Below are 22,896 nucleotides of genomic sequence, written 5' to 3'. Positions count from 1 at the left end.
TAGAGAGTCACCTGCGGGTAAGTATAAGGAGAAAGGACGTTTGACAGTCAGGAGAGGCAAGATGAGAGTACTGATCTTGCGAAGGCAGAGTCCTTTAAGGTTTTACTGTCCAGTCTGTAGTGAGAGACAAACGTAAGAGGGTTTGACCAGATAGCCGCTTTGCATATGGAGTCAAGCGGAATACCTCTAAGGAAGGCAGTCGAGGCCGAGAGGCCCCTAGTCGACCTCGGGCGGATGGATGGAGGAGGAGGTCGCTTGGCTAGTTCGTAGGCCAACTCAATGGCCTGAGCGATCCAGTGGGACAGTCTTTGGGAAGAGATGGGATTACCCAACTTGTCCTGGGCATAGGCGACAAAGAGTTTTTGTGTCTTACGGATGCCCTTGGTACGGTCCCTGTAGAAGAGAAGCGCCCTTCGAACGTCGAGAAGGTGCAGTTTCTGCTCGAGAGGAGAGGAGGGGTTAGCGAAGAAAGCTGGTAGGACAATGTCCTGGTTGAGGTGGAAAGCTGACACCACCTTAGGGAGAAAGGTAATGTCCGGGCGAAGAACAGCGCGGTCATGGTGAAAACGTAGATAAGGTTCGTCGACCCTGAGAGCAGTAAGCTCGGATGGCCTTCGCGCCGACGTGATCGCGACTAGAAAAGCCAGCTTCCAGGAAAGCAGGCGGAGATCGGTCGAGGCAAGCGGTTCGAAGGGAGGAGAAGTGAGTTGAGAAAGTACAAGTTCGAGGTTCCAGCCCGGCGTAGGTGGTAGCGACGGCGGGCAGATGTTATTGTAGCCTCGGAGAAAGGTTTTGATCAGGTGGTGAGAGAAGAGAGATGGCTGACCATGGCGTTGAAAAGACCAGGAAAGGGCTGCGAGATAGGCCTTGATAGAAGCGAGAGAGAGTTTCTTCTCGACGAGGGTCATGAGGAAGTCGAGGACCACCGGTACCGAGGTCGGAAAGGTGTCGACATTACGGGATCGAAGGAAGGCGTGAAAGCGAGAGAGTTTATAAGAGTAAGCCTTGGTAGTAGACGGCTTATGGGCTGCCCAAAGGACATCCTGCAGGTTCTGCGGAAGGGAGGCTAGGTGAGAATCCTCCATGCAGTGAGATGAAGGGAAGGGAGGTCCAGGTGAAGAATTTTGCCGTCCTCCCTTGAGAGAAGGTGCGGCGAGGGAGGCAGAGGGCGAAACGTTCCTCTGGAGAGACGAAGAAGGGCCGGATACCACGGTTGGCGGGGCCAGGCCGGAGCTATGAGAATCGCTGTGACCGAGATCGAGAGAAGTCTTTCGAGAACTTTCGGTATGAGGGGAATCGGTGGAAAAAGATAAAGCATCTCCGCCGACCAGTCCAGTAGAAAGGCATCCCCTAGACAGCCGGGAAAGGAGTTCGGGGGAAGTCTCGCTCCGTAGCGGGGTAGCTGAGCGTTGTGGGGAGACGCGAAGAGGTCCAGAGTAGGGCGTCCCCAGTGGAGGAACAGACCGTCGAGGATCTCGGGATCGAGCTTCCACTCGTGAGAGGAAGAAGTCATCCTGCTGAGGGCATCTGCTAAGTCGTTTTGGGCACCCGGCAGGTGGATTGCAGAGACCTGCACGTCGTGGGCTATGCACCAAACCCATAGACGGGAGGAGAGGAGCATCAATTTCCTCGAACCCGTACCGCCCTGTTTGTTGATGTAGAATACTGCTACGAGGTTGTCCGATTGAATGAGGATGGACTTGTGACGGATGAGGCGAGAGAAAGCTTTCAGGGCTTTGAAAATGGCGAGAAGCTCGAGGAAGTTTATGTGGTTGGCCCTCTCGGATGGGGGCCAAAGATCTTGAACCGTTAGACCGTTCATGTGGGCTCCCCAAGCGTAGGTGGAGGAGTCCGTTGTTATGGTTAGCGACGGCGGGGCTGGATGAAATGGGAGACCCCTGCACACGTTTTGGTGAGACGTCCACCATGAGAGGGACTGGCGGACGAACAACGGTACCGACAAGTACTTGGAGTTGTGGTGGTAGAACGGCTTGAAAGTGTCTATGAACCACCTTTGTAGGACCCGAAGGCGCAGCCTGGCAAACGGGGTCGTGAGGACCGTGGAGGCCATGTGGCCCAGAAGGACTTGAATGGCACGGGCTCTGACCCTCCTGGCGGATCGACAAAGGACGATGTGGTGGCGGAGAGCCAGGAATCTGTCGAACGGTAGTGAGACAGTCTCTGTGACGGAGTCGAAGAGGGCCCCGATGAACCGGATTCGGGTTGACGGGGAGAGATTTGACTTCTCGGAGTTGAGTTGGAGGCCGAGAGATTTTAGAAGACGCAACGTGAAGGAGACCTGGTTCGCGAGAAGAACCGGATCGGGCCCGACGAGAAGCCAGTCGTCCAGATAAGGAAAGACCGTGATGCCATGTAGCCTGAGGTGGGCCGCTACGGCGGCGACGACCTTGGTAAAGACCCTCGGGGCCGTAACGAGACCGAAGGGTAAAACGGTAAACTGGTAGGTTTGGTCGAGAACTTTGAAGCAGAGGAACCTTCTGTGCGCCTCCCGTATCGCCACGTGGAAGTAGGCGTCTCGTAAGTCTATGGAGGCAAAGTAGTCTCCCCGCTGCAGCATCGGGAGGATAGAGGCAATAGAGACCATCCTGAATTTGGAAGGGCGAATGAATATATTGAGGGCCCTTAGGTCCAGAATGGGGCGTAGCCCGCCCCCCTTTTTCGGGACTGTAAAGTATCTGGAGAAAAAACTTAAGGGGTCCAGTTCGGGAGGGGAGGGACGGATGGCGCCTTTGGCCAGTAATGCATCGACTTCGGCCAGTATCTCTGGAGAAGGAGTTGAGTAGAGAATGCGACCTGTAGGTGGGAGGTCTGTGAACTCTAAGGCGTAGCCGTCTTGGACAATGCGAAGAACCCATGCATGTGAAGTAATGGACTCCCATTGATTGTAAAAGGGGGCTAGGCGGTCGGCGAAGGCACAGGAGGGACGAGGCAGCGTGGGCTCCACAGCGGTAGCGGGCGATGAGCTTTGGCAGGGGTTGGCGTCAGGCACGCCGGTTGGCCTGCGGAGGGGCGGGGGTGGTTCGACCGCGTTGCTTTTGCGGATGAGGTCCCCGACGAGGTTGGTGATGGGTCTGATTATTCGAGCCCGAGGGCCGCCTGAAAGAGTGGTGTTTGAAAGATTGCGGCGGGAAGCGGCGGGAGCGGTGCGGGAACCAGCAGGTGCGCTGAGGTTGCGGTTGGTCACCACATTTAGACGCAAGAATTTTAAAGTCATGGTTAGACTTGAGTTTATCATCGGTACCGGAGTTAAATAGTCCGAGCGCGTCAAAGGGAAGGTCCTCAATGACCTGCCTGGAAGATGAAGATAGACCCAAAGACCTCAGCCAGGCGTGACGGCGGATGGATATCGCGTGGGCAATCATCTTGCCCGCAGTATCACCTGTATGCTTCGCCATTTGTATTTGGTGGTGGGCAAGCGAGTCAGCTTCCTGTTGGAGGGTAGTGAGGACGGAGCGGTCTTCGTCCGACATTTTAGCGAAGAAAGGCTGTGCCTTCTCCCAGATAATCTGCTGGTAGGCACCCATGCAGGCTCCATAGTTCGCCATGCGGCAAAGCAAAAGGGCTCCAGAGTAAAGTTTTCGACCCACGGCGTCGAAGCGCTTCCCTTCTCTGTTGGCCGGAGTGTTCGACTGACGACCTGAGGATTGAGAGGCCTTAACGACCAGGGAGTTGGGGTCGGGGTGGTGTTTGAGCCACTCCAAGGAATCATCGTCGGTACGGTACCAAGTCTCGATCCTCTTCGAGGTCGGAGGAATGGAGGAAGGGGTTTTCCAGGAGGCCTGGATAACGTCCAACAGATAAGGCAGGAAAGGGAGTAGCGTGGCTGGCGGAGCTTGGGCCTGCACCCTTTTGAAAACTGGATCAGACACTGCTTTGGAAGTCTGCTTGATCTCCAAACCCAGGGCGTCGGCCATTCTGACCATTTGATCAGAGAAAGCACGAATATTGTCAGTAGGAGAAGGCGGGTCCGCCTCATACGCATCGTGGGGAGGAGAGAGGTCGAGACCGAGGGAGACCACCGAGGCCGAAAGGACAGAGTCTGGGCGGTCAACATCAACATCTTCCTCCTCAGCCCCTTGGGGGGACTGAGGGGGAGAAGAAAGCACAGTCTCGGGAGGAGGCATGGCCTCGCGGGAAGAGAGGGTCGGGAGCCGAGGATCCTTAGAGGCTGAGGCGAGCCGTTTGTCTGCCACGCTCCGGTGTCGAGGTGGGAGGGAAGAGCTGTTGGCGCGACGAGTGAGGCAGCGCAAGGGGTTCCGGCACCGGCACCCTGACCACCGTTTGGGTAGAGTGGTGGGGTGAGTCCTGCAGCTCCCCGTCAGACAGGGGGTGCAATGGAGATTGAGACACATCTCTAGGGCTCTGGGCTGGCCGAATTGGAGAAGACCTTCTCGAGGAGGTTGCCGAGGAGGACGGCCGGTCCCGCCTTGAGGAGGCCGAAGAAGAGGAGCGTTGAGTTAGCCGTTTTTTTGTCGGCGGTTGCTTAGATGCAACCCTCAAGGACTTGCCAGGTGTGGGAGGAACCACAGCTGAGTCGGATTGCGCTCGACGAGATTCTTCGTGAGCCCTCTTAAAGGCTATCTTAATAGCAGAGGAGGACGGCGGGGAACCAATACGGGAGCGGACCGAGGTCACCGAAGCCAGAGAGCTCGACGTCGAGGAAGGCCCCACCTTGCCGGAACGGGTGGAAACGGTAGCCGTCGTCACGGTACATGGCGGTTTAGCCGGTTTAGCAGTCCTGGAAGCCCTGGACGCCTTGGACGAGACCGAGGAGGCTTTAGTTGTCGTGGGCCTAGCTGGCGGCGCCGACATCGCTCTCAGAGCTGAAGAAGACGACGTACCCGACGTCGACGGAGTCGGTTCTGGCGCGAGAGATTTTTCGTAGAGCGCCGCTCTAAGCCGAGCGGCTCTGTTCTTTCTGGCCTGAGCCGTGAGAGCTAGGCAGAAACGGCAGGTACTGACCACATGAGCCTCGCCAAGACAGAAGAGGCACTTGGCGTGGCCGTCCGAGTCAGGAATTTTAGCAGCACACTGCGTGCAACGCTTGAAACGAGTAGTAGACATGCGAAGAGTCCGAAGTGAACCTTGCGGCGGAAAAAAAGGAACTGGAGAGCGCGCGCCTGGGGCTGCCTTATATGCCCCTTGGGAAGGGGGGCGTGGTTACCGCCAAAATTTGAACTTCAGCTTGGAAGAGTTTCCGTCGGAACCTGCGCAGGCGCAGCTTCTCCATTAGTGTGCATTCACAGAGTACACGAAGAAAAAATATAAATGCTGAATTTTCTTAAACAGCTATAGAAGAAATAATAATAACAACAACAACAACAACAACAACTTTATAACCCACCCTCTCTCCCTGAAGGGAAATGAGTTACATACAGTGTACTAAATTATAATAACTTCCATGAGTTAAAAAGAATTGAGGTAACCATTCAAATAAGTGTACACATTTTCATTCTATGCAATTATATCATATAATTATCCATTTCATAAAATCTGCATAAAGATCAGCATCTAAAGCCTCAAATGTCAAAAGTCAAAAATTATTTTAACCTTTTCTGATGAAATGAGTGGTCAAAGCTTTCAGGATAATGAAATCTAGTTTTAATGAGGTTGGAAAGCTGGTCCAATGATGGCTTGGCAGGTACCGATGTGCTTTCTGGTCGAAAGAAATTTAAGAGGCCGATCTCTGGTGACTCCTGGAACATAAAAGTGTTCAGGAAATGCTAGTTAGAATCAGGAAGCACTCAAAATTCTATAAGTGAGAAATGTTTTATCCAAATTAATATACAAGAGGAAGTAAATGGCCATGACTCAATGCTATGCAATACACTGTACTATTCGTTTTTTTCTCTCCTATGGTCATGTAACCCTAATAACTGGTGATAATGCTTTATATATCTGAAGGACTCTTCCCAATGAAAGCTCACACCATAAACACTTTTAGAAAATATTAAATTATGTTAGAAATACTATTCACATCACAGTTAAGGAAAGTTAAGAGCAGAATAAACATAAGTGTGTTTTCCCATGATAGTCCCAATCCTATTGTGTCCGGTAGAAACATTTTGTTTGATTCCATGTAGATATGAATTAGCTTCCACAAATATTAACTTTCTTAAAGGAAGTGCACATGTTTTGTTGTACGTGCAACAAGTACCATGGACTTAAAAGCCAAAAATTCTAACTACAGTAGAGTCTTGCTTATCCAAACTTCACTCATCCAACGTTCTGTATTATCCAACGCAGTCTGCCTCCCGTCTGGATCCACAGCTGTTTCTCTAGGCAGGCAAAGATCAGAGATTTTAAAAAATCTTCACAGGACTGAACTTTTTACGGATTTAACTTTTGACAATGTTGTTACTGTGAGTTCATTTTATGCAATTCTATATTTATTCGATTTTTATTTGTAGTCAATTTTTAGTAGTCAATGTTTTCAATACAGCGTGATGTTTTGGTGCTTAATTTGCAAAATCATAACATAATCTGACGTTTAATAGACTTTTCCTTAATCCCTCCTTATTATCCAACATTTTCGGTTATCCAACGTTCTCCTGGTCCATTTATGTTGGATAAGTGAGACTCTACTGTATTCAAAAGCAAGGAGGTCACAAGAACTTCTGGATAGTGCGGTGTGATGAATAATGTGAACTGACTAAATAGCCCACAGAAGAAGAAAAAAATTCAATCAGATCAAGTAAGGGAATTACAACATCACAGCATTACAGGAAATGCATATATGCCAAAAACATGTATCCCACTTAGCCAATACTTTGATGTGGAAAGCGTACTACTCCTCAGCATTAGAGAAAAAATTAGGAGTAGTACTATATACGAATTCAAAACTCCAACCACAACTAGCATCTAGAGATGATGATGGAAGAATGGTTGCCATCATGATTCAATTAGACAATCAAAAAGTGCTGGCATGCAACATCTAAGCACCAAATGGCCCAAAAATACACTTTGTAAAAAAGCTTTCAGAATTAATTTCAAATCAGGAATTTGATGAATTACTAATTATGGGTGACTTCAATGGAGTGTGGTCCAACCTTTAGTTACCCGAGGGCCAATCAACTTTTAGTATAGGAATGTGAGGGCCAGAGACATTCCAATAAAAAAACATTTCTTAAAAACTTAAAGCAGTAAGAAGGGTAAACTATTTTTTTTTCCAAATGTTAAATTAAAATATTTTTCCAGTAAGAAGAGCAAAGGTTAACAAAAATGAATTGGTGGGCGGCAGGCAGCCCACGAGCAGCCGGTTGGACCACACTGGAGTAATGGATTGCAAAATTGATAAGACAAACAGAAGGAAGAAAAAAGATAAAACATCAGGAAGACTACCAGAAAGTTTCATAACATTTTATAATGATTATCTCCTACAAGATGTATGGAGAAAACACCATAGTGCAAAAAGGGATTACACCTTCATCTCGTCCAGACACTAATCATAGTCTAGAATTGATAAGGTATGGTCTTCCCATACACTGGTCTCTAGATTTAGGAAAATAAAGATCACCCCCAGAACCCACTCGTACCACTGTCCGATAGAGTTAACATTAGAAAAGATTATATTGTTCACTATATAAATAAGCAAAACTTAATGAAAATCTCCAATCACCATAGAGACCTACTTAATAAAGATATATCATTAGAAGAACCACACAGGGCAATTCAAAACCAGATGCTTCAAAGGCCCCAGGCCCACATGGCTATACAGCCACTTATTATAAAACTTTTGAACAGGAACTAGCGGCAACACAATGAAACAAAAAAAAAAAAATTCCAGAGACATGAATGGGTGCTTTGAATGCGATTTCCTGCTTCTTAGCGGGGGGTTGGACTAGATGGCCCATGAGGTTTCTTCCAACTCTACTATTCTATGATTCTATAAATCACAAAATAGACTTTTTACTCAGATGGATAAATTAGAAGTCAAAAGGAAAACCCAAATCCAAATCAAAAGAAAAACCCAACCCCCAAACAACTTTTAACCTCCCCCGCTATCCAACCCTACCACCACCCTACCCCACCCCACCTCACTCTAACCCCCACCTCTTAAATATCTGATAATAAAAATCATTTTTAAAAAAGCAATGAAGTCACAAACAATTGATAAGTTTTTCATGGTGGTATGCATCTTATTAGAAAAAAACATGAATTTAGCCAAGAATCATTATAAAAAGCTGTTGTCTTTGAAATATATACTTTTAATATACATATCTCTTCCAATACCTGTTCCAAGTCTTCCCAGTCAGAATTCCCAAGTACTTTTTTAAAACCCTAGAAAGGCAAAAAACAAAAACAAATGAAAAAGTAAGAGACAATATGGAGAATGCTGTCTAATAACAATGAACATGTTAATTTAATCAGATACAGTTGCAGAAACCCAGTATAACCTTAATCATTGTTAATGAATGTGTTGTTTACTCCATTTTAGCAGGTGCTCTGTTACACCATGCTGGTTTTTGCTTCTTAATTTACTATGAGATAAAAAGTGAATTCTTCTGGAATACCTGTTTTTGAGGGAAAGAAAAGGCCTCGTTCCCCACTGCATGAAGTAAAACATGATGCTGGCCTTCCAAAATGAGTTGCTTGTTATCTTCCACAACATATGCCTGTTTAAGAAAAAAGTACAAACAGACCATAATATATTAAGCAATATTGTAAGAATTAAGGAGTTAATTGTAAAAATCCTGATGGTGGCACATGGCATGTGAAACCTAGTTCATTCCTGGAATTCAACTGGCCATTCATCAGTAATAAGGTAAAGGTTTCCCCTGACGTTAAGTCCAGTCATGTCTGACTCTGGGGGCTGGTGCTCATCTCCATTTCTAAGCCAAAGAGCCGGCATGGTCTGTAGACACCTCCTAGGTCATGTGGCCGGCATGACTGCATGGAGCCCCATTACCTTCCCGTCGGAGCGGTACCTATTGATCTATTCACATTGGCATGTTTTTGAACTGCTAGGTTGGCAGAAGATAATATCCTGTTGGAAATGACAATCTTCATCAAGCCTACTCGAGCAATCTGTTTGTCTATGATCTTGTTACTTACTGTTCCTGTATGTATGTTCTGGTGTGCAGCTTCCTTTACTCTATGATTTCTGAGAAGTTATAAAAGGAGCTGTAGACCACATGCTCTCTCTTTCCTTTTGACTATGTGATCTGTTGATAGCTGTGTTATTACAAGAGAGATGCCCTGGCTGGCTAGCACAGGGAACCATCTCAAAGATGAAACTGGACTAATAAGTGTTTGTACTTCTGTTTGCTGAATATATGAAAGTTGTGAATAAACCAAATATGTTATTTCCATCAAAGTCTACTTTATTTTTGTCTGTTGAGTGCATGACATGAAACAAGTTGTTTTATGGAACAGTATTTTTTTGTGCACTGAAAAACCCACTTCTAAAGCTCTGTTGTTTTTATGCACTGGCAAATATGTTTTTCTGACAGAACGGAGATTGCTGGTTATTCAGTCTAATAACTGAAACCACTGCCTAGAATAATTATATTTGGTTGTATACTACAAGAGGAGATTCTGCTCTAAAGGTTGTTTTGGCTCTTCTCTAAAAGGTTATGTTCTCTAATACACCCAGACTTGATTAACACAATGTGTGATATATAAAGCTCTCTTTTAAACATTTCAGGAAACCTGCAATCATTCATAATACAGCAGCTAGATCATTTAATAAGATGCTGTAGTGGGTGAATATCAACAAATGTTTACTGGCTGCAAGTTTGCTTCTAGACACACTTCAAGACATCTTTTATAATCTAATGAAGTCCTAAATTGGTTTAAGATATCAAAAAGACTGACTTAAAGTAGCAAAAAAAGAAAAAAGATTCCCACATGAATTTGCTTAGCTTCACAGATTAGAAACACTGCTCTACGTGGCTTCAAAAGCAGATTAGTTATGAACCAAAGACAGGACTTTCCTTGTGCATGTGCCCTGAGTATGGAACATAATCTCCAGCCACATTTACTAGGCACTGGCATTGCTACCGTGGGATTGCATTAAAACTGTTCCATCTTTCTAGGTCATCAACAGGAATACTGATAATAAATAGTCTAAGCAAGATTTACTGCAGCTTCAACATAAAATACATTTTTAGTTGCCTGTAGTATTATATTACATTGTTATACATACCTTCCATAGTACAATAATACTCAAATCCACCTCATTGCACTTCTGTATTAATCTGACAGTATCATCAAGAGATTGTTTTGCAGGTGCTTGTGATGTGTTCATACTTTGCTGTGCTTGAGTTCTTTTTAATTCAGAATATAAACTTCGGAAAAAGAAATCTGCACATGGACTGGTTGAACTGATTATCTATAAAATAAGTATCTTACATTAGATGGTGCAGCCACAAAACCTCAAAAGAACAACTGGTAGTTGCTTATCTGTAACTGTGTCTCCAAATAATTGTCTATGCCTGAACAGAAACCCATTTGGAATCTTCCAGAGCTGGTTACCTTTGTCAGGAACTGCACCCTGACCTACATACCACACATGCATTAGCTCACCAAAGCTATTCTCCTATCTATTCCATAGTCCACCATGCAAACCAAAGTGACAAACCTAAAAAAACAGAGGAGGAGGGAGAGTTATATGAATATACAGGTGACCACTAGAAGAACCAGTTATAGATAGGCAAACTATTCTTTTTCATCTTCTTTAAGTAAGAGGTAATTAAGTGGCTTACTTATTAGTAAAGGTAAAGGTTTCCCCTGATGTTAAGTCCAGTCATGTCCGACTCTGGGGGTTGGTGCTTATCTCCATTTCTAAGCCGAAGAGCCGGCGTTGTCTGTAGACACCTCCAAGGTCATGTGGCTGGCATGACTGCATGGACCGCCGTTACCTTCCCGCCGGAGAGGTATCTATTGATCTACTCACATTTGCATGTTTTCGAACTGCTAGGTTGGCAGAAGCTGGGACTAACAGCAGGAGCTCACTCCGCTCCCCAGATTTGAACCTGAGACCTTTCGGTCTGCAAGTTCAGCAGCTCAGCGCTTTAGCACACTGAGCCACTGGAAGCTCCCGGCTTACTTATTAGTGGATAATAAATCAGATCAAAATTGGAGACAACAGTGCATCAGAAGAAGTTCTTGTTAAATGAAAGTAGATAATTGCAATCATGTAGTCACTTTGCAAATGTCAGGAATCAAGACATCCTTCTAAAATGCTCTGGGCCCAGATACTCTGTGGTTTTATCTAGATCATAAGATATTTCAGTCATTTCCATTATCCACTTGGATAGTCTCAGATGAGGCAAGCAAGTCTTTCTGCACCACAATAGCAAACGAATAGGCATCTGGACGAAGGGTGATATTAATAATGCGCATGAAGCACTGTTTTTACGCTGTTGAAGCTGTGTTGTTGATCTGCTGTGATTGTTATGTATTTTATATTGTTGTATTTTATTGTATGTTGTTGGGCTTGGCCCCATGTGAGCCGCCCCGAGTCCCCTCGGGGAGATGGGGCAAGATATAAAAATAAAGTTATGATGATTATTATATAAGCTGAAAGATACAATTTGTAATATGATGCTGTGGTAATGGGTGAATCCATTCTATGACATGACCTGAAACAAAGATTGTCAGCTGATGCAATAATATTCTAAGTAGAAAGGAGTGTGATCTCAGACAGAAGAGTAGTATTGAGTGAGAGCATGGCAACATCTAAGTGTAACCAGCTAGTGAGGAGGTAACGATGGAACACTAAGTATTCTTTGGGTTTGTCCCTGCTATAGTTTCTTATAGGGGACAGGAAGTTCAGTAAGACTGGATAATCAGAAGGGATATGTTGGCCCTAAGCCTGTTTTTGAGCCAATTTAAGAGGGTCATTTTGGGGGGAAACAGTAGGGGTTGGGGGCATTGGCACATTAATATAGCCTGTCAGTGGCATAGGAGCAAAAATAAGTATTTGCTTCTCCACAGCTGACCATCCCAGGGCTAGATGAAGAAAATCAGAATTGTGGCTATCAAAGGTGTAGCCATCAGTGTTGAGAAAACTTCCAGTATCAATCTCCTGATATTAGTGAGATTCTTTTGTTGGTTTTCTGAAGGTCAAAACTCTTTGATAATGACTACCTTTTGCAGACTGATGAAGACATAGAGTACGGTGTTTTGTTCTTGGTGGTGTAAATAGGTCAAAAGGGGAGGGAGGGAGGAGGAATTTCTGTACATGAAGTTTCTTTAAAAGATACTTCAGCTAGAAGCTAAAACCTATTCAAATGCAGGAGGTTCAGGCCTCTTACAATGATGCTAAGGAGGTTTTAGACAGTGAAAAGAAGGGAAGAAAATGGAGGTAAAAAGAAGGGAACAAGCTATCTGCATTGTCAGACAGGGCATGGTTTTGGGGTATGTAAAATTTTAGATTTGGACAAGCATGCTGCTTTTGGAGGAGGGAGGATGAAGAAGTATTTTAAATAAACAAGATAATGTTCACTTGAACTGTATCCCTGATGTGGATTCAGCTTATGTGGCCAAAAGTGCTGGTGGAACTATGAGAGAGCAGCTTTAGCAGGCTTGCACATGTACGGTATAAAGGATGAGGCAGGATTTCTGCCAAACTTATTTGATTCAAGCATGTTTTGAAGAAGTCCCTGTACAGAAACAGAGACCACAAAAAGAACTGTTCTTTATACAATTTGAGGACATTATAATAATTTCTTTTGAAGGTAGTAAGTATGCCATTGTTATTTTCTCTAGCCCTTTCAATTCCTTTTTTTTTAATTCTTGCATTTATGTCTACTTTTTGAATTTAAGAAACGGGGAAAATCCTAAGAAAAAATAGATCTACACACTGATTATGTTAATACCTTGTATTTATCTACAGTTTATATAAAATAAGGTATTGAGGAAAACAGTGGAATTTGAGTAGTACCAGTGAAAAAATTATTGAGGTTTCTTACAGTTGGTGAATAATTACATCAGGCACTTTAATAACTGGATTTTTATAGTTAACAGATATTTGCTTCTTTCATTTTGCTGTATGTATACACGGATCAAGATAAATTATTTTCAATTTAGGCATTCACATACTTGGACATAATGGTCTATTAGACATAAAACAGTCACAAAGTTATGATATACATACTTGTTCACTTCCAAATACGATATCTGCAAATGTATAGTGTTCTAAGAATGAAGAAAGGGGAACATGTCAGGTCTCCAAAAAAAGAGGAAAAATCATTTAAAATTCCAGATATCTTTCATTCCAAAATTTAATGCTTACCTGCAAAATGTTTGCACCTTACTGATTTCAAGCACAGCTTCCCTTTCTCTCTATTTGCCAGCTTAATATCTGGTAAAAGGAATGACCAAATTTGAATTACTTTTCATGTCATATATATTTATATGGTCAAACAACCTACATCTAGTTTTCAAAGACATCACCAGACAATGAATTATTGGTTAATATAACATGATTTGCCAACTAAATTGCATTTACAGTCATGACTGCAAAGCCTTAACTGCTGTAACTGTAGCATAATGTTTTATGTTAGGGAGTTACAACATTTGTTTAAGTTACTAAAAATGTTGGAATATACCAGTTAATTGGACTTCAGACATGAGATTTCAGGGGAAAACATGGAATCTACCACTTCTCACAGGTCTTGTATTAGAAGTGATTCAAGAGAGAACCACATGCTGGCTGATTTCTTTTTCTTTATATGGCAGGTTTTATTACAAGTCGAAGTGTTGGCCCGCTCAGATGATCACAAAAGAAAGCACCTTTAATCCTGCAAACTTTGTTGAAGATGAGTGCATCAGTGAGAAAGTACAAATCACTGTGTTTATTGCACACAAAGAATAACTTGAACTAACAGCTGCAATAGAATGGCCTTCACAATTTTACTTCATATCAACAATGGGCTTATCTCTTATAGCTGCCAGAAATTCTAAACTATTAAAGTTCTATTTTAGTGTTAAGTCAAGAACTTTCTCATCTCGATACAGATCTTTTATTATTTTTATTTATAATTTTATGTGAGCTAGTATTTATTTTAAATTCACTGGCAACATAATATATAAGACTGTTGTTTTAGAAAAATACAGTCTGTTATGAGCTTTGTTGGATATTAAGAGTAGAATAATAACAATTCATAATCATTTTGACTGCTTTGCTGGTTTTATTCGCTATAAAATTGAAAATATGGTGATAACTCTTAATTTTTAGGTGCTACCTAATATAACAATAAGCACAGTGAAGGTAATAATAGACCAAATGAGCATATTGTTACTACTGTGTCCTTTCATATTGACTATAACATATAGCAACCCTAGCATAAAGTTTTCATAGCAAGACTTCTTCAGATCTTTACCATTGCCATCTTCTAAAGCTGAGAGCGCTTATTTGCTCAAGATCACCAAGTGGACTTTCACGTTTTAGTCAGGATTCAAATCCTGGTTTTTCAAAGTTCTAGTATGACACTCAAATTATTATTCCATAATGACTTTCAACATAAACATATTAGAATCATAGAATCATAGAGTTGGACAAGACCTTGTGGGTCATCCAATCCAACCCCCTGCCAAGAAGCAGGAAAATCGCATTAGTAAATGGTAAATAACATTAAAGATTTTAAATATAACAAGACATAGATTTTAGAAAAAGCCACAAAACTACAAAATACACTTGGATATTGCAGAGAATATACTAGTATGTTTTGTAGTTTTGTTAAGACTAATGCTAACATCCTACTATATTCTATTACTAATTAGACAATTGTCCATTAAAATAGGCAGATATATTATAGAATTTTTTAAAAAAACTTTTTTTATTGTAAATAGTGCTACATGAAATTATACAAATGTTGAGAACAATTTCCATTGGTAACACATGTTTACATTCTTCCTCCTTTTTCTCCCTCCCTCCTCTCCCCTCCCCAGGAACAGTTTACAAATTTTCTATATTTATTACTATTGTTCGATCATGAGGATAATCTTGTTTAATTCCTTATATTTGTCTTTCCCCTTTATTCTGTAAATTAAGTCTTTCTACTTTGCCGCCTATTTCTTTCTGATTTGGCCTTTTTTTATAGTAACTTTTCCTTTCGTTAATGTAGTCTTGGAGGAGATAGTCTGCTAAATATTTATACCATGTTTTAATGTCCCGTTTCTTTTGGTCCTTCCAGCCTAAGGCGACTGAGGCTTTAATTACATCTAACATATAATTTATTAATCGTTCCCATTTTTTAGTTCCCCCTTCACCTTCAATTTTCTGGAGGAAAAATGGTTCCAATCTATTTTTATTCCTAATAGCTCCTCTATTTCTTTTTAAATTATTTTGTGGAACTTTTCTATTTTTTCACAATCCCACCACATGTGGGTGTATGTTCCGGTTTTCCCGCAGTTGTGCCAACATTGTTTTGGGGAGGTTCTTTTTATATGGGCTAGTTGCACAGACGTTCTATACCATTTTGTCTGGATTTCTTTTTAAATTATTTTGTGGAACTTTTCTATTTTTTCACAATCCCACCACATGTGGGTGTATGTTCCGGTTTTCCCGCAGTTGTGCCAACATTGTTTTGGGGAGGTTCTTTTTATATGGGCTAGTTGCACAGACGTTCTATACCATTTTGTCTGGATTTGTGTTGCATTTCCTTTATCTTTAAATGTTTTATTTTATTAATTGAATTTATCCAATTATCTATTTCTTTCTCATTACAACTTAGTTCCTCCTTCCAGATTTCTGTCAAGGTATTTTTTTTATATTGTATAGTTTTCCCGTGATTATTTTGTAAATGTATCCCATGGTTCCTTTATCTTTATCTACTTTCCATTTTATTATTTTATCAATATCTGTCTCTGGGATTTCCTTGCTCTTCCATTCTGTTAACTTTTTAGATAACCCTCTCCATAATAACCAATTTCCGTGACCGCACTTATCTTTTAGCTCCTCCCATTGTATTACTGTTCCATCGGGTTTCAGTATGTCCTGGATCTTTGTTATGCCATGTTGTTCCAATTTCTTTAACATGTTCCGGTATAACTGGGGATTTCTATTCTCTATGGAACCTATTGGGAGTTTGTCTATTTTATTTAATGGAAGTTTGTTTTGCCACTTTCCCCAACATTCCATTGTTGAGGTCAATGGGCCCCCTTTTATATTTTTTAGGTCTTTTTTCCCAATTTTCCCTATCAAACATGATCTGTGTTCCCATCCATTTATTAGTTTCTCCAATCTGATAAACCTGTACTGATCTTCCCCTTAAAGTGGGCATTATCTCTTTCAATCTATTTGCTATAATTTTTGTGAATATTTTATAGTCCATATTACTTAACGTGATAGACCTATATGAATTGGGGTCGCTTTCCTCCTTATTTGGTTTTAAAATTGTTATAATTTCTGATTTTTTCCATGCCTCTGGAATTATTTTATTTTCCATAATTTTATTATATTAGATTTGTAAATTAGGGGTAACTTCCCTTTGAAAAAATTTACAGAAATTTGTAGTGAGCCCGTCAGGTCCTGGTGATGAGTTAATTTTTAAGTTTTTAATTACCTCCTCTATTTCGTTGCTAGTTATATTCGAATTCAATGCTGCTTGTGAGAGAGGGTCTAATTTTTTGTTAAGTAGTCCTTCCAAACTCACTGTGTCCTTGTTCATATAAAGTTTTTCATAATAATTTGCCATTATTTCCTTGAGGTCTTCCTCCCTTGTTTTTATTTACCCATTTTTGTCTTTCAGTTTGATTATCTTTGCTTTCCCTTGTTTCTTTTTTAGAAGACTTGCTAACTTCTTTGTGTTATTTACTGAATTTATTTGAAAGTCATTCTTGACCCAAATATATTTCTTTGTGACTTCAATTTCCTCAAACGTTTCTAGTTGTTTTTTTGTCTCTATCCATTTCTCTTTTTTTCCCTCCGTTTGGTCTTTTTGAAATGCTTGGAATGCTTCTTCTTCTTCAAGTCTCAATTTTCTGAATCTTTTTTTCTCTTTTGTTTATGCCCTTCTCAATTGTTATACATTTACCTCTAATTACTGCCTTGAAGGCGTCCCAAACTATACTTTCTTTCATTCCAGGGGTTCTATTTAGGTTAAAGTATTGAATAATTTGGTCTTTTATCGCTTTTCTATCTGTCTCTTTATAGGCAACGTTTGGATTAAATTGCCATTTTTTCATTGTGTTTTTGATATAATTTCCCAATTTTAAATAAAGAGGTGCATATTATAGAATTCTAAATATTTTTGCTACTGGTATTATATTATTATTATATTATTTTCAGCTTTTCCTCAGATACATTAAAAGAACCTTCTGGCAAATAATTTTCTGCAAATTTTAACTACTGCTGCAGTTCCCACACCCCACTAAATGCTGCCCCAAAGTAATTCACGCCCATTGAAGGAGGCATAGAACCTGCAGCTGAAAGACAGGAAAGTTCCATGATTGTTTATGGTTCTTAAGATAACTTAAAATGTATACAAATAAAATTTAAACTGTTCTATCTAGTTAAAAATTCACAAACCTTTGTCTTCAGATAGATTTATTGATTCCTTTAACTTCCAGTTTCTGCTATTACTAGACACTTGAACTACATGGAATTCTTTTACACCAGCTTCGCTCTGATAAGCAAGCATCAAAGAGAAAAGAATTATAAGACAATAGTCTCCAGGGAAAGTTTCATTTCAAAAACTAGATACATCCCATGAATTAGAATATATAGTTTTTCAAAACATTTGGTTTTTATTTGTTTTAGTTTAAAAGAGTAACAAAATTTAAAAAAATCAACCTGTTTAGAGTATAACTGACAGATACTAATTCAGTTAAAGCTACAGCTGTTCAATACCTATATTTATTGACCATCCACATATGATGAGCTTATATAATAATAATTATTATTATTGTTATTATTTTATTTATATACCGCTCCATCTCCTTGAGAGGACTCAGCGGGGTTTCCAACATGAACATAAAAATATTCAATTATCAAAAAACACCACACAATGAAGTTCACATAATATACATATTAAACAACATCATAAGACAAAATCAAAACAGTTCTATTAAGAATAGACACAAAATTACAAATCCAAATCAATATACTCCATCAAGGATTCAAATACCAGTGAATAGAACTTCAAAGTAGACATGTCAAATTATAAGGGATAGGTAAAACTAGTGCATCAGAATATCATAGGGCCAGGGAGTGGATAAAGTGCAGAGCAGGGACTTAGTTGACTTTATAAAATATAGGCAAAGAAGTGGCTGAATTTTTATGGTATCTAAGACCTCTTCTGATTTCATTTTCACTACTTTTGAACTTAATATGCTTTGCTTTTAAATAATGCATTAAATTAAAACACGTTTATTCACTGCAAAATTTCACAATCAAAAATCACATTCAGTTACAATGGGTGTATGGAAAGACTAAGACTAATTTGCCAAGACTAAGAAGTAGGCAAGATTGTGTTTCTGCATCTGACTCACTACTTGCCTCCACCCAGTTACATTATGAGATTTTAATCTTATAAGAGTGCCGAACACAGAGGATCTCTTCATTTCCTTGCTCTATTACCTCAAAAAGGGAATTGAAATAGGTCCAGATGGGGCCACTACCATTTGTCCAAGTATAATGCAGGTGAAAAAATTGCCTTAAAAAGCACTTAATAGGGTTGCTGAAGTGCAGTTTTTAAAAATGTGATTAATGAAACAGAATTATATAGAGAACTTCAGAGTGCCATATCATTTTCCCTTTGTAATTGTCTTTGTATTCCTCTTTTTATTTTGTCTACCTATATACCGGCATTATTTTCACATAGTTTGGTTTTTTTAAAACCTTATAATAATAATAAAAAGACCAAAAAAGGTCTTAACTGAAGTTCAGTAAATGACAAAACCACCAGCAGCAACAGTATAGTACAAATAACACCAGGATGGGATGGAAATTATTTCATCCTGATTTCATAGTGACATTCTATTTCCAACTCTTCCTTAATGAAAAAACATTTAACATGCTACCGTGTTTCCCCGAAAATAAGACATCCCCATAAAATACGACCTAGTAGAGATTTGGGGGGATTGTCTAATATAAGACACCCCCCGAAAGTAAGACCTAGGAAGAGGGAGCCGAAGAAGAAGGGAAGGCGCGCCTTCCCTAGCGGCGATGGGAAGGCAAAGGAGGAGGCCTCCTTCACTTTCCCCAATGGTGATGGCATCTTTTCCCACCCGTGAAGAAGAAGGAGGAGCCCTTCTTCTCCTTCCCGGGCGGCGAAGGCTCTCTCTTTCGCCGCCCGGGAAGGAGAGGAGGGGTCCCTTCTTCTCCTTCCCGGGCGGCGAAGGCGCTCTCTTTCACCGCCCGGGAAGAAGAGGAGGGGTCACTTCCTCTCCTTCCCGGGCGGCGAAGGCGCTCTCTTTCGCCGCCCGGGAAGAAGAGGAGGGGTCCCTTCTTCTCCTTCCTGGGCGGCGAAGGCGCTCTCTTCCACCGCCCGGGAAGGAGAGGAGGGGTCCCTTCCTCTCCTTCCCGGGAGGCGAAGGCTCTCTCTTTCGTCGCCCGGGAAGGAGAGGAGGCAACCCTTCTTCTCCTATCCGGGCGGCAGCTGTGGCGGCGGCCCCCTTTGCCGCCCATGAAGGAGGAGCCCTTCTTCTCCTTCTTGGCTGGCGATGGCCGTCTTTCACCGAGAAAGGTAAAGGAGAAGAGGGAAAGGTGTGCGCCTTTCGCTCCTTCTCCTGCACACCGCTGCCGTGGTGGAGGAGAAGAGAGTGAAATAAGACCTCCTCCGAAAGTAAGACCTAGCGGGTCTTTAGAGCCAAAAAATAATATAAGACAGTGTCTTATTTTAGGGGAAACATGGTAGATATTTGAGCACAGAAAGGTTCACTTAAAAATACAACTAATATTAGCCTCATTTCTGAGCAGACTTACAGTATTGATATTTTCCACATCCACAAACACTAGCATATTGTCACCTTCGCCCTTTTCATTCTCAAGGGCATTACTTCGAAATACAGTGGCTTGCACAGTCAATGATCGGCTGGTACAAATAACTGCAGTATGCCTTAATACTCTATGACTGAAAGAAAAAAATATTTTATGTTTCACTGCCTATGTACCCAATTTCATTCACATGCAATTTGCCGACTGTTGTACACCTTATAGGACTCTCAACATTAATCAATAAATAACAAATAAATTAATAAATAACAAATCTTACTTTAATTCATCTTTCCAGATATAGGCAAATGAAAGAGTTATACCAGATGATAAAAAATATTGGATTTGAAAGAGAACAATCAGGATTTGAAAAGAACTGTGTACTAATGAACAACATCTTATTGGAAAATATATAAAGTATTACCAAAGATGGAAATGGAAACAGAACCAATACAAGAATGTATGATTAAATGGGTACAAAATGTCAGGCATAACATAAAATTAGATAAAAGGGAAAAATGTAGATTATTGGCTTAAAGAAAATCCTTTACCACAACCTTAAAGAAAATGTTTATAAAATGATGAACATGTAGTACCCGACCCCAGCAAAACTAGCTAAAATGTATAAGGGAAGAAACAACAAGTGCTGGAAATGTAAAGAACAAGAAAGAACTTTCTTCCACATGTGGTGGTCCTGTAAAAAAGCAAGAGAATTCTGGGGCAACGTACAAAAAAAGAAATGTTTCAAAGATACAATTGGAGCCCAAATTCTTTTATATTGGGAATGTCAAATAAACAAACAAAATAATTAAACTATAAAGTACTCCACAACATGATAATAGCAGCAAGGATATGCACAGCTTTGGAAACAGGCAGATTTCCCAACAATAGGAGGATGGATGGTTAAAGTTTTTAAAATAGCAAAAGTGGACAAATTAGCAATAATGAATAAAGAAAAAACACAAAAAAAACTTTAACAAGGACAGGGAGTCATATCTAAACTTCGTAGAAAAAGAAAGAAGGAAAAGTGCTTATAGAAGACTCCACAATTTAATCCATTAGAATCTGTGTGGGGAATTTATAAAGAATACTTATCAGGCCAGAAGGAATAGAAAAACAATGTATCAGGAAGGAAGAATGGAATTATATATGAATGTCTCCAAAATGGGAGGGATGGAAGGAGGGGAGGGTATAACCAAATATGAATATTGTATAGATGTTAGGTAGTATTCTATTGGTTCAAATATATATATATATATGCATATATATATAACTGTTTCATTGTTGTTTTATGAATATGTAGATTGAAAATAAAAAACAGAATTCTGGAGGGGGGAGAAAAACTGTCATGAGAGTACAGAACTGGGATATCACATACACAGCCTTGAAATATATGTGAATTCAAGAAGCAGTTCCATAATAAAGTAAAAAAAAAAATAATCAATTCATTCTGTTGCAGTTATATAGCATGGAAACACTTTTTTCTTAAGCGATGTATAACTATAGAAATTCTTACCAACAGTCCCTCGAGAACATGCATTTACTTTCCTGGCAATTCATATCAGAAATAAATCACATTTCAATACTACATGAAACACATGAGGCAAGGCAAAAAAGACAGATATGATTCCACTGTCCTCACCAGTGTTTTGAAAATACAAATTAAAAAGTTTATCGCATTGCTGATTATAGCTAACATCCAACATTCAATACATGTCCTGTTATTTCCTAATTACAGCATTCTCAACTGAACCCAGCTTTCCCTGTTTTGCATCATTATATTCCTGTGAGAAAAGGACAGGTAACTTACCTGTAACCATGTTTCTTTGAGTGGCCTTCTGAATCCACAGAATATGGAGTAATACGCCTGCGCATTTTTGAACAAAAAGCTTTCCAAGCTACAAGTTTCAAATTTTGGCAGTAAACCCGCCCACTCTTCCCCAGGGCATAAAGGGCGCCCTAGATCTGCACTCATCATAAAATGATTCTATGAAAAGGCTAAATTGAAGGTTGCACAAACACAACAAGGACCAAGTACTGAAAGCACAATAATCCCAAATAAACAACTCAGGGGAAGGTCCCCAGGGACTTACATGTCTTTACATGCACAGAGCATGGGAAATAAACAAGACAAACTTCAACTCTTAGCACAACACCAAACTTATGATGTCTAGGCATCAGCCTTTTGGTGATTCCCTGCAGTGGTGGATAAAGTACTGTTCGCAAGGCTGTTGTCCCCCTCCCCCAGCTGACCTAGTTTAAAGTGCGCCTGATGAGGTTTGTAAGTCTGTGCACAAAAAGGTGTTTTCCTACTTGTGTGAGATGCACCCCATCTCTTGCCAGTAGGCCTTCCTCCTGAAAAAGCAGGCCATGGTCGAGGAAGCCAAAGCATTCCTCCTGACACCCTTTTCTGAACCAGGTCCTTGTAGAGCCAAGTCCACCAACGGGGAGGAGGGATGAAAAGATCACAGGTACATTATAGAGTTTTAGCTTTGTTCTGAGACCTCAAAAATCATTTGTGATCTTTTGAAAAGGGTCAGGGGTGGACAGGAGGATGCAGGTTGCTATAGCCTTCTAGGAACGTCTTGATGAGGTGGCTCTGGAAGAGATTATGGCCTTGCTCTTGCATGGACCAGGAGATGGCTGCGAGGTAAGTTTTGAAGGATGAGAAAGCCAGGCTAAAATCTGACAAGGAAAGTAAGAAGTCAAGCACCGACGATACCGATGACTCGAGTGGCGGGTCTTGTTAGGATTGAAGGCCCAAAACCTTGAGACCTTGTAGGCATATGATTTCTTTGTCGAGGGTTTGTGGACAGCTCAGTGAATGTTCTGTACAGCTGGCACAAGGTGCATTAATGTATGATCCCCCATGCTGTCAGGTACAGTATCTTTCTTTCTTCTATGGAGAGAAGGTGTAGGAAGGGTGGAAATTGGAGACTTCCAGTAGGGTCGGGTACCACACCTTCCTAAGCCACGCAGGAATTATTAAG

The 22,896-nt window shown here is 41.1% G+C and overlaps 1 protein-coding gene across 8 annotated transcripts in view; it reads right to left on the bottom strand.

Moving 5' to 3' along the window:
• Positions 1–22,896, bottom strand: part of trappc8 (trafficking protein particle complex subunit 8) — a 79,364-nt gene that overhangs the window by 4,860 nt on the left and 51,608 nt on the right. For all 8 annotated transcript variants that reach the window (XM_062980417.1, XM_008114909.3, XM_008114910.3 and 5 more), the window contains 8 exons: positions 19,898–20,045; positions 17,501–17,597; positions 13,262–13,330; positions 13,124–13,164; positions 10,169–10,354; positions 8,535–8,636; positions 8,254–8,301; positions 5,572–5,717 (listed from right to left, as the gene is read on the bottom strand). In XM_062980417.1, coding sequence (XP_062836487.1) covers positions 5,572–5,717; positions 8,254–8,301; positions 8,535–8,636; positions 10,169–10,354; positions 13,124–13,164; positions 13,262–13,330; positions 17,501–17,597; positions 19,898–20,045 — 837 coding nt within the window. The remainder of the gene's footprint in view (positions 1–5,571; positions 5,718–8,253; positions 8,302–8,534; positions 8,637–10,168; positions 10,355–13,123; positions 13,165–13,261; positions 13,331–17,500; positions 17,598–19,897; positions 20,046–22,896) is intronic.

The sequence above is a fragment of the Anolis carolinensis genome, chromosome 4, assembly GCF_035594765.1.
Source record: "Anolis carolinensis isolate JA03-04 chromosome 4, rAnoCar3.1.pri, whole genome shotgun sequence".
NCBI classification, from domain to species: Eukaryota; Metazoa; Chordata; class Lepidosauria; order Squamata; family Dactyloidae; genus Anolis; species Anolis carolinensis.
Note: the sequence above shows the minus strand (reverse complement) of the source record. Positions and strands in the feature narration are given on the sequence as shown.